The sequence below is a fragment of the Mustelus asterias genome, chromosome 13 (assembly GCF_964213995.1).
Source record: "Mustelus asterias chromosome 13, sMusAst1.hap1.1, whole genome shotgun sequence".
NCBI classification, from domain to species: Eukaryota; Metazoa; Chordata; class Chondrichthyes; order Carcharhiniformes; family Triakidae; genus Mustelus; species Mustelus asterias.
In genome coordinates this window covers 13,473,315-13,485,367 of record NC_135813.1, presented here as the reverse complement: position 1 = coordinate 13,485,367, position 12,053 = coordinate 13,473,315, and the positions used below count along the sequence as shown (strand labels likewise).

The window sequence follows — 12,053 nt, the reverse complement described above, 5'->3', positions numbered from 1 at the left end:
AACTCTGCAATGAAGTTACTGTGAAAATCCCCTAGTCACCACACTCCGGCGCCTGTTCGAATACACTGAGGGAGAACCTAACGTGGCCAATGTGTCTAACCTACACGTTTTTGGACTGTGGGAGGAAGTTGGAGCAACCGGAGGAAACCCACGCAGACACGGGGAGAATGTGCAGACTCCGCACAGACAGTGATCCAAGCTGGAAATCAAGCCCGGGTCCCTGGCGCTGTGAGGCAGCAGTGCTTGTCACCGTGCCGCCCGTTATACAACACTTAGCCGTGTTTACTTCAACATTAAAACCTACCTTTTCTGGGGGTGCTTTTCAAAACTCAGCACCCAATCTTCCTGCTGTGAGACCCACTCTTCCAGGTGAATTCTGAAAAGTGATTGGCTGAAAGTGGTGTCTCTTGTAGTTACCAAGGGTGACTCGGCGTGTTTCCCAGAGGAATTGCAAAATGATTAATTGTGGGTTTTTTAAAAAAGAAATCCTTGCAACATCAGGCACTCTTGTACAACGTTCACCTTTTTATGCTTGAAAATTTTGGCAACAACCATTGTCCCTCAAGCAAGTCACTGCTTTTGATTTTGGGCCTTGGCCAAAAATGAATGAGTTCCCCTCTAATAGTTGAGAGTTGCCATTTCAATTGAGACCTGGTAATGGAGGTATAAATAGCCAATAACCTCCCACTGTGAGAACATTCCTGTCCTTGCAGAACAGAAAGCCAGCACGTACTGTTCCTGTTTATTGATTTCTCTCAAATATTGTTATTTGGAGACCCAAGTGTAGAGTTAACCATCACATGCTTAGCATTCACTGTGCTATTTCTCCGGTTCTTTTCAGGCCGGGCAGGCATGTGAAACTGAAATACTGATTCCTTTGATATTTCGTTGTCCTAAGCTTGTTCTTGTTGGAGACCGTGAGCAACTGCCACCAACCATAATCTCCATGGTAAGGATGCCTTTAGAAATGTTGAGTTTCTCTTGCATGTCAGGAATTTTGGCCAATTTTGTGTAATAGTCTACTGACTGGATTCTAAAAATGATTCAACCAAATTTCCATTTTTGTTCCTTATTTGCCCATCTCTCATTTAAGATTTCATGGTTTTAAGCAAGCAAAATAAACTTTACTATGCAAAGTCACAAAAGTAAAACAATGTAGAATGTCTATCTTAAGTTCTAATTATCATGAAAAGAAACGAATTTGCAAGCAAATTGTGGTCAAACACAATTTGGTGTGCAGCCACAACAAATGGCAGATATGACCAAGACAGAATCATAGAATCCCCACAGTGCAGGAGGTGGCTATTTGGCCCATCGAGTCTGCACTGACCACAATTCCACACAGGCCCTATCTCCATAACCCCACATATTTACCCGAGCTAGTCACCCTGACATTAAGGGGCAATTTACCATGGCCAATCAACCTAAACCGCACATCTTTCAACCCATGGATTTCTCAGAATCCCATCCAGGTGGTGCCCACGGTGGGTTACATAATCACAGGAAAACTCTGTCTCCATCATGAAGTGTCCACTTCAAAGGACTAGTCTCTGAATTCCCTTAAAAGCCACTCTAACTCAGACTGCCTCAACCGCTGCACACTTCCCAACGGGTCAATCTCTTCTCCTGAGGTTGCCTTCATGGAATTCACAAAGTTGCACTGCAATCTCTTAACTACTGGCACAATTTCAGCTTTTCAACAGACCACTAGGTTCACTGAGCTGGCATTGATCCAGATTTCTCCAAACTTCAGTCTCCCAGTTGCACTATGCTATAAATGGCTCCTGTGGCCTCTTCTCAGCCCCAATCCTTTCCAACATGGAACCAGCAACCTCCTGTCACCTCCTCAGCTCCCTAGAACTTCTCCTGAGCCCTCACTACCTGGTGTCTGCCAACAGCAGCACTTTTGCTGCTTGGAATCTTTTTTGCCTCCCAACACACCCAGTCACGTGGGCTTACTGTGACTGCAGCTTTTGTGGTCACGTTTTTGCACCATCATCCCATGGAAGCCCTGGTGATCTCTGCCACGGGCCCAAAGTACCTATAAGTCCGTGCTGAGCATGCATGACCTGTCGCCCTACTGCGCTTCATGCACGCATCATGACTCGGGCTTACTGGGAAATGGAGTTCTCTGCCTCTATCTGGAACAAGGTATGTTCACATTCTTAACAATAGATTTTTGGGTTCTTAAGGGATTAGAGGGTCGAGCAGAAAAGTGTTGAGATCAGGGATCAGCCATGATAATAAATGGCAGAGGAAGCTCAAGGGATTGCATGGCCTACACCTTATGGTCTTATGTTTCTGCTTTCTTAAACAAACACCAGGATCAAATTAATGAAGTATTTGTTCTTGCTGCATTGCCTTGCATGATTTCATTGCAAGGAGTCTAACAACACCAGGTTAAAGTCCAACAGGTTTATTTGGTGGCGTTTGCTACCAAATAAACCTGTTGGACTTTAACCTGGTGTTGTTAGACTCCTTACTGTGTTTACCTCAGTCCAACGCCGGCATCTCCACATCATGATTTCATTGCAACATGGTTGCCCCTGCTGAAATAAAACCATTATTAAATGTTCTATTTTATATAAAATTATATTCAGTGTGCCACTTGTGTCATTTTTAAAATTTTTGATGTCTCACGGCTGGAAAGCAATTTTAAAACATTAAAATTTTAACCTTTTCATAGAAAGCAAGAGAGTTGAGTTATGGCCAATCAATGATGTGCCGGTTGCAAAAGTGCCTGCAAGATGAAGTGAAGCAGAACATTTGTGGACGGAGCCCTGTGATGATGCTACTAACCCAGTACAGGATGCATCCTGACATCTGTCTATTCCCCTCCAAGTACATTTATGGAAGTTTGTTGAAGACTGATGAGTAAGCGGGCATGGATTAATACGTCTCTTGTATATTACTACTTGGCTTTCACATGGATGATCTTGCATTTTGTTAAAACTCTCCTGTGCTCTGTCCAGTGCACTTGCATCCTCCCTATCGTGTGGCACCCAAAAATGTGCACAATACTCCAGCTGAGATCTAACTAGTGTCTTGTATAAGTTTAGCATAACCTACTTGCTCTTGTACTCTGTGCCCCTATTAATAAACCCCAGGATTTTGCATACTTTATTAATTGCTCTCTCTACCTGTCCTGCCGCCTTCAATGATCTGTGCTAGTGGTGGGCAACCTGCGGTTTAGTGCGGTTCACAAGACATTTTGTTGACTGTTGTCCACGCACAGGGTTGCCACATTCTGCTGATTTCTGTCCACGTAGTTTTTTTCCTACCGGTATGACTGAAGTGATATGCACGTAAAGCAAATGAAGTGAGGTGCATGCTGATCATTTTTGACGGAGAGAGCTGTGTGCTCTGGCCACGTCCAAAGTGAAAATATTTTGTTTTTACTATTTGAAGTTGATAATTCCATTAATATATAAATGATTAAGCATTTTCTATAATTTATCATGAAATATTTGGTGTGTATTAAATTCAGCCCACTCACTAGCCTAGGTTACCCATCACTGATCTATGCACATGTACACCCAGGTCCTTCTGCTTCTGCAACCACTTAAGAATTTTTTGGTTGTAAGTCAACATTGAAGAGTTTTGAATAGAAAATAAAATAATTTATTTTGTGGCGTTATTATCAGCACTTTAACCTGGAAGGGTTCAGTGCATTTTACTGGATGCTGATTGTTTAAAATGAGTCCCTGCCAAAATATTCATTTTCCTCTTCTAAATTTCATAACGTTACATAAATAGCACAATGGAAATGGCTTAGCTGAAGTATCATCCGGTAAGATTGCTTTCCACATTTTACTATTGTTGGAAATGCTTCTCTGGGACATTCACTATCATTTTTTAAGCAACTCAAAACTAAAGTCTCACTATGGGAGTAGCCTTTGACCTCTGATGTGGTGAAGGCTGTTGCCCTCTGAAGGAACTTACTAAACTGGGTCTGGGCGAGTAAGCTATTGAAATGTAGATTATATATAAACATATTTGTAACTTTAAATGCTAAAAACTATGCAGCATTGTAATAATCAAAATCAATCATGTTTTTGTTTAGTATTTTTGAAATAAGATGCAACTTGTCTAATGGCTCTAATGTACAAGATTATTATTCCTCATCTCTGTCCTTCTCTTGCTCTCACCCCTTGTGTCTTTCCAGAAAGATAGAGATGCAGCGTTGTTCTCCAAACTGGCCTTTCCAGTCATACATGTTGTTTGACGTGACGGATGGATATGAATATCGGGAGAAAGAGTGCGTTTTAAACCTGATTACCTTTTTCACCGATCTTATATTTGTTATATGCAATGATAGGAGGCTGGCTATTGGTGTTAAGCAGATGGGAGTGTGCTGCAGTTCTCACCAGAGTAATCTTTGTTCTCGGGACCGTTTATCATTTACATTTCTTTGCTCTCAATAATATTTCCTTGTGTGAAGGTTGTGCAGAAGTGCCAAATAGAAGCAAGATATCTGTACCGTGGGATTATGATGAGGGACAGAAGCCAACAGTAATGCTTCCTACTGCTCAATCCCAAAGCAACATTCTTAGCAGCTGTAGAGAAGATGACTTTTCTCAGCTGCCTACCCTGCTCCTCCCCAGCCCAGACAAGCTGAGGCCAATTTAGCAGACCTCCTGCCACGACTGTTAATTCAGCATAGACCTGAGCTTTATGGTCTGTGTTAATCAGGATCATATTAGGTGGCATGTTGCCCCTTGGGTATGGTGCCAACCCCAGAACTGAGGATGGTTAGAATATACTTTGTGTGTTAGCCCTGATAGCTAATTGTCATTTTAAAATTGAGCTCTGTATATTTGGGGATGTGGTAATTGTTAATGGTATAAGCTGAGGGAATTATTTAGTCACTACTGTGCTGCTTGTAATTTAATATGAAATATTCTGGTACAATTGGAAACTGCCCACTGCGCTCACAGACAGCACATAACATATTTTTTTCTTGTCCTTTGTTTCTCACCTTTATTCCGCCTCTTTTTTACAGCTCCTACATCAACACACAGGAAGTGAAACTGGTGATAGCTTTAATCAGTATGATTGCAGAGAAACAAAAGGGAACTTGTCGTAACATTGGAGTGATCACCCCCTACAATGCACAGAAACAGAAAATCATAAATCAAATTGAGCAAGAGTGTAAAAAGGCTGGACTTGAACAAGGCAGGTATGTGAATAGTTGATACCTGAAACTTTGCACGTTGAGCTTTTATTACATATGCAAAACTTTTATACTGGTTTTTGTAACTCTGTTTGGAAAAAGCTTGTTTGGTGGTTGGCCTTTCTGAAAGAGCTTGGTGTTCAGATTTGAGTTTGGCATGAGCAAAGTGAGATGTATGTAAATGGAATTTGAATTTGAACTTTGCACATTGTTGCTGAGGTTCCATGACGGGCATCATGCAACTGACAAGGACATGTGTCCTGATGTGTGGACAGAGTTCCCGTTCTGGGTGTCGCAGCAAGTGATGTTTTACAAAATTGTTGCTCCCAGGTTGTCTTGGCTAACATTTTAGGATTTTAAAATATTAATATGAGATGAAGGCTAGCAATAAGCATGCAAATAATTAAAAATTAGCATTTGACAATTAGGCATCTTGCCCCATTGAGGTCAGCTTTCATTCTTCTTAATATATATTTGCATAGTTACCACTCTCTCATTTTTATGGTGTTTGTTTTCTATAATCTTTTGGCCCTGGCTAAACTGGTATGTAACCAAACTGTGACTAGGCTGCTTTTGTCCTCGTCATTAAGATTTATTAAAGTCAAGAGGTTGGCTATAATGCAGCGGGAAGCCAATTTCATGGACTATTTTACAAAATGCATGTGTTGTATAAGGTTGTTGTGATGTGATCAGTTTGGTCTTAAAATGCGACCCATATTTCTCATCAAAAGACTGGAAAGTAGTTTTAGTTGATGGTCACTGCTAGGAGATGTCTACATTTTAGAAAGAAGAACCAGATACTAGCATGTGTATAGCAACGTGACTGAAATTAGACCAAACTTTCCTCCATACAAAAAGCTCATTTTGAGCAAGTCAGTGAAAACAAACAAAGTCCTGCAAAGTGATAGTTAGGCTTGCCTCAAAAATAATCTTCATGACTTCCTACAAAGCTTATCGCTTTGACAGTGGAGAAACGCAGAACACGGTGGGTTATTTATTATAAGGGCATTACAATTAATCTCAGCACCTCTGCATTAAGGAAGGCAAAACGAGCTGGGATTTCTGCTCCAGGTCCCTTTCCTGTGATCCCACCTGGAAGTAATTTGATGTTCAATGAGATCACATTCAGCGCCACGGTGGTTCTGGCCCCCAATTTCCAATGTTAAATGTTGATACTCGCACGAAAATGCAGTACGGCACTGGAGCGTACCTGGTATCAGTTCAGCTGCACCCCAGCGGGCAAGCCAGCACATTCATAAGTGGGGCAAACAAAAAATATTGTTGAACAGTATTTATTTTCCATAGACCTGGATTAGACTGAAATATGAACCAATTTACAGTGTTCCCATCTTCAGAATGCATATTTCTATTGTCCAGTAAACCTCCATTTTTATGGGTAGGTATGATCAGTGTTTTGCTGTCATAAAGGGAAAATATATAATAAGTTAACACATTGGTTTTTCTCTTTCAGGACGGTGCAGGTGGGCACGGTAGATGGGTTTCAAGGATGTGAAAAGGATTGCATAATTGTTACCTGCGTCAGAGCAAGCAATCTTCAAGGAACTATTGGGTGAAGTGATTTTTCTTTCATTTGTTACTGTTTGGCCCTATAACATTTCAGTTAAATTTTTTTTTTCAATTTCCTCATGCTTCTTTACAGACCTTTCTTCGCCTGAGGCTGGGAAGCTGAGAAATTGCAAAAGGAAACTGATCCTTTTGAAATCATCTTGTTTGCAGTTTTGCATCTCACACTCTAGCTCTCTATCTGGCATGCTCTTTCCAAGATGCCCATGAACTATTAAGTGATTCTTGCTGTTTTATAGTTGGACAAATTATGAGGCTCCTCTCGCATATGATGTCCAGAAATGACCAGACCAAATTTCAACACAAAGTCTTGTGCTAGACACTAGATAGAGAGAGGAGTTAGCAATCAACTGGAACTGGAAATTCAGTCATAGAAATTAAAAATTGCATCGGTTGCAGATCTGAAAATATCGAGGGTTATCTATCGGTTCTCAGATTCAGCCATGTCAATCTGCTAAACTTTAAGACTTCCTTCAGTATTATTCTTCGCAAATTTGGGGAATGGATCTCAGTGGGGGGAAAAAATGATGCATGCTACCTTAATGTGTCTGTGGGCAAGAGTAGCAAGCTTTAGGTTTATTTCAAGAGTCTGCTACTATATATGTGAGGTTGTCTTTGTAGAGGTGAGCATAAGAAAAACCAGATATTTTGCTTCCTTTTATACTAGGGCTGTGGTTGTCCCTTTTTGTGTGAGGTCCATTACAAGTATAAAAACCCAACCCAGGTACCAACAAGCTTTTTCTTCCTGGGGACCTGCGCTGACCATCAGCACCTCTCCCAGTGAAATTCACAAGAGTGGCCTCCCCTAACTTTGAAAAGACAGTGTTAAGTTTCCAAAGGAAAACCGTTAGTGCAGAAATTGTTTTATTGGCAGAAATCTGAAGGCCTTATGAATCCACAAGGGTCCAGAGAGCTCAGTTTAAACACCTTTGTTCAAATGATTATATATGTAGTTTGTATTGAGTTGAAAGGAACAGTGTTACTAATGTCATTCCATCTGATTCTGTTTCAGATTCTTAGCAGACCGACAGAGAATGAATGTTACAATTACACGAGCTCGACTGAGTCTCTTCATTCTGGGAAATCTGAGAACTCTCATGGTTTGTAATGAAATATTGATCAATTTTGATTTTATAGGAGCTATGCTCAACAGTCGAGTTGGCAGTCAACAATATCAATAATTTTTTTAAAAACCATAAAACCCTGCAGTGCAGAAGGAGGCAATTCGGCCCATCGAGTCTGTACCGACCACAATCCCACGCAAGCCCTATCCCCATAACCCCATACATTTACCCTAGCTAGTCCCCCTGACACTAAGGGGCAATTTTAGTATGACCAATCCACCTAACCCGCACATCTTTGGTATAATTGAACAATTTTCCATGTACAAGCCTGAATTTAGCCACCTTGTTGTAATACTTTTCAGTAAACCCTATTTGAATGTATGTGGTTCACTCATTGTTAATGGAGATGTCTTAATTTCCAAAAATAGATAGATTGGGGCCTTATCAAAGGTTAAATTGCGAAAACAAAATCTGAAACAGAGACCCAACCTGCCTCGAAACAAAACACTTCCAGTTTTAACAGAGGTGGGATGAATGACGGGTGTCCAACCCAATTGGGATGCAGGTTGCTCATCTAAATATTATAAAGAGGCTGTTTTAGAATGCTTTGTGGGCCAGGAGGAGAGCACTTTCTTCAAGAATCCATCCGTCACCAAATATCGATTTCAAAGAAAAAAATCATAAATTGAGGGATTAATCCGTGCTGGACAGAGAAAGAAAGAGCAACCGTAATATTGTGGCAACAGATGAGGAAGAAGGGATAGCAAGTGAGAGAAAAGTGGGCTGTCGGTCACTGAAACCTCCTTGTGAGACTGCATCATTTGATAGAATTTAGTTCTCGGCCTTTTGGCTAAGATCAAATGTAGTATTGGCGTCCTGCACTTGATGGAAGTCAATGAGGTTACACCGAGGCTTCATTTGAAGCAATTTTTAAAAATGGCATCTAGGCCTTTTTTGGCTAAGATGCAAATGAGATCAAGCACTGGAGGGGGTGCAATGCCTGCTCCAATGAGCTTGGATCATGTAGATCAAGTCCAAGACAGGAAGAGGCTTGCCTGCCTTGTCAGCTTGGATCTGGAATGTCTCACTTGTTGAGACTTCGAATTGGACTTTGATTGGATTGAATTGGATATAACAAAAGAAAATTGATCGAATTTAGTTGCTCAAAGTTGCAGCAATGCTTTGATAGTGTGATGGTTTCATTGTTGGAACTGTTGACACGGAATAACTGACTTTGTACCTGGACGTTTTAAAGAATAAGCATCTTGCCTTTCCGTAATGAGTTTGTTTGCTTTCACTTGTGAAGGATGAATTTGTGCTTGTGACAACTGCCATTTCTTCTTTGTGCATTTTAGGAAAGTAAAGACTGGAATGCTTTGATTCAGGATGCGCAGAAAAGAGGCGCCATCGTGAAAACATGTGAAAGTGAATACAAGAAAGACTGCCAAAAGATTCTGAAGCCCAGGCCTGCTTTCCAGAGAAATATTTCTGACCCAAGTGCATTAATAAGTGAACAGAAGCAGGTTCCCAATCTTGTACGAAAAAGTTCTTGGAATGATGGTTTAAGCTTCAAAACTGCTACACATCAGGCACCGATTCCTTCTCAACAAACGGCTTCATTACTCCACAATTTGCATCGGACACAAGCTTCTGCTACTGTACAGCCTCAGATATCAGCTCCTGTTTCACTGCCTCAGACATCAGTTAGGTCTGAGTCATCTGCTCAGACTAAACCTAGGGATCCGAGACTGGCCCGGAGGGCTTTGCCCAAGGGGACTCCGCCACAATTCCAAGCCAATCAAACTCCTACAGAGGCACGTGTAGTAAATCCACCCGATTCGCCGGCATCGAGGGGCGGGCATGGTGCTTCTGTTTCTTCACACTTTGGTCAGTCTAATGGAAATACTCTTTCAAGGGCTAGTGATGATAAACCTAATACTTCTACTCCAAACAGAAGCTGGGCCTTTCCTTCTGGAACCTCTGTGTGTCGAAGGGACAAAGATATGGTTTATGGACTTAATGAGTGTCCCGGTTCCCGGAGACAAACACGGGATGAAAAGGAGAAAGAAGACACATATGGAGAACAAAATCCGCGATGGAAATGAAAGTGTGATGTATTAAGAAGTTGTCTCTCGATATATTTAGCTTTATCCCACAGGGCTGGTACAACCTACAGAAGCAGTGGTTAATGTAGAAAGTCAGACTTATAGACTTTATTTCTTTTGGCCTATGATTATAATGGTGCATTGTTTATTTTTGCTGTTTATTGAAAATAAGCTGCACCACTTTAATTTTGTATTCGCAAATATTTTCCTGTTTTCCCCACAAATCCATGATTGAGAGCAAGCAGGTAACTTGCTCCAGAGACACCCAATACTGCTACCCGACTGGCCACAAGGAAATAGCCAGTGAGAAACTGTCCCAGTGGAGAAAGACAAGGGGTAGCTTGATGCACGTCGCTGGCTGCAAGCTTGGTGTCCCCCCCTGGATGACCAGGCCAAAATCGAACTATTTAGGAACCAAAAACATTGTATCACTTGCAGTGATATTCCAGCATGTTGTAGCATTCATCATCAGTATTTAAATATCTTTGACAGAAATAGAATCTTAGTTGAGCAGACACACCATTCTAGTCTAATCTCACTTGGTCACTAGGTTCAAGATGTCAGCCCTTCTTAGCATGGATCATGGAACAGTCCCTGATATTTTAACCATGTTTATGAACCACATTTATTTTACGCATTTCTATGTTACGCATTTTCCCTCAGCTATGCAAGATTTACCTGGATTTTGAAATGCGATAGCACGGCAGGAATTCACATTTTGTCCTTTCACATACTTGATTTAATTAGGATGGGTTTTTAATGGATATGGTGAGAGTGACAGAATGAGCATGCAGTTTAACCCCACCACCATTCAGCTGTGTCTCTTTCGAAACTTTCTGGACAGAACGAATTCCTGGCGATTTTGAATGTCTCCCACTTAATTTTCGGTGAAGTTGCATTTCCATTGTGCATCTTATTTACAGAATGTCACATGGATTTCAAACTGTTCCAAACATATTATTCGGAAGTGCAAGTGAGGATGGTGAATCTGTGCTTTCATCGCCTACAAACATTTTGTCCCACTTAGAAGGTTAATATCCTTTAGAGTTCATACACACTGGGTGATTTCATTTAGAGTTGTTAGCAGTATGTATATAATTGTCACAAAGTCCCGCGTCTTAATTGCAGCAAAATAGCAGCTGGCCAGCCATCTGTATGTAAAGTTAAAGAAAACTCCTAATGCTTCATGGATTTGCCCAGTGGGATTCTTTTTGGAAATGTAATTACTGTACAGTGGGTGTTTATATATACATATTGTATAGAAGTCTTTAACTGACGCGGCAACACAGAGTCCTGCACTACTGGAAAAAACATGTCGACTGCAGCATTCATTTTAAAGATCGTAATGCTGAGTCAGAATGATGAGATGCCAGGCTTACTGATTTTATGCAATGTATTAGACTCAACTTAAATTGTTAGGCATTGTAGTTTGCGGTTGGGATATTTGTAATTCTCCCATTAGAGAAATGCAGACACTAAAATATGTCAAACATTTTCTTTCATACTTAATAAAATTGATTTTTTTTTTTAATGACTTGTGCCAGTACCAAGCATTTTGTACAAATTAGATAATTAACATTCATTAGAGTGCTTGCACACTGGGTCATTTCATTTTCAGTTGTTAGCAGTACCTATATCATTATCACCAAGTTTTATTTGCAACAAGATAGTAACTGGCCAGCCATCTGTGTGTGGAATTAAAGAAAAATTCTAATACTTGATGGATTTGTCCAGTGGGTTTATTGGAAATGTAATTATGGTGCAGTGGATGTTGACATATACACATGATATAGAAATCTCAAACTAATGCCACATCACAGTGCCCTGCTGAACTGGAAAAGCAGTTACTTTGCAGAAAACTGGATCCTGAATGTTTTGAACAAATAAGAATTGATGAAACTCAGTGGATGCAAATTCTAGTTTACCTGTCATTTACTAATTAAATAAAAATATCACTCCAAAATTTTTGACAGATTAGTTTTGTTTAGCCAAGAGTTCAGCATCATGCCTTTATTTAATTTACAACAGTTAGAAGCCTGTTTTTTTTTCATTTGTGGGACATGGGAGTCGCTGGCATTTATTACCCATCCCTAGTTGCCCAGGGGCAGTTGCGAGTCAACCACATTG

The 12,053-nt window shown here is 40.7% G+C and overlaps 1 protein-coding gene across 3 annotated transcripts in view; it reads left to right on the top strand.

The window, feature by feature from the left end:
* The window catches only part of setx (senataxin), a 98,519-nt gene extending 86,858 nt beyond the window's left edge, over window positions 1–11,661 (top strand). For all 3 annotated transcript variants that reach the window (XM_078226384.1, XM_078226385.1, XM_078226386.1), the window contains 7 exons: window positions 842–949; window positions 2,687–2,874; window positions 4,166–4,258; window positions 5,003–5,179; window positions 6,645–6,743; window positions 7,770–7,857; window positions 9,177–11,661. In XM_078226384.1, coding sequence (XP_078082510.1) covers window positions 842–949; window positions 2,687–2,874; window positions 4,166–4,258; window positions 5,003–5,179; window positions 6,645–6,743; window positions 7,770–7,857; window positions 9,177–9,926 — 1,503 coding nt within the window. In that variant the 3' untranslated portion in view covers window positions 9,927–11,661. The remainder of the gene's footprint in view (window positions 1–841; window positions 950–2,686; window positions 2,875–4,165; window positions 4,259–5,002; window positions 5,180–6,644; window positions 6,744–7,769; window positions 7,858–9,176) is intronic.
* The last annotated feature ends 392 nt before the right edge of the window (window positions 11,662–12,053 follow it).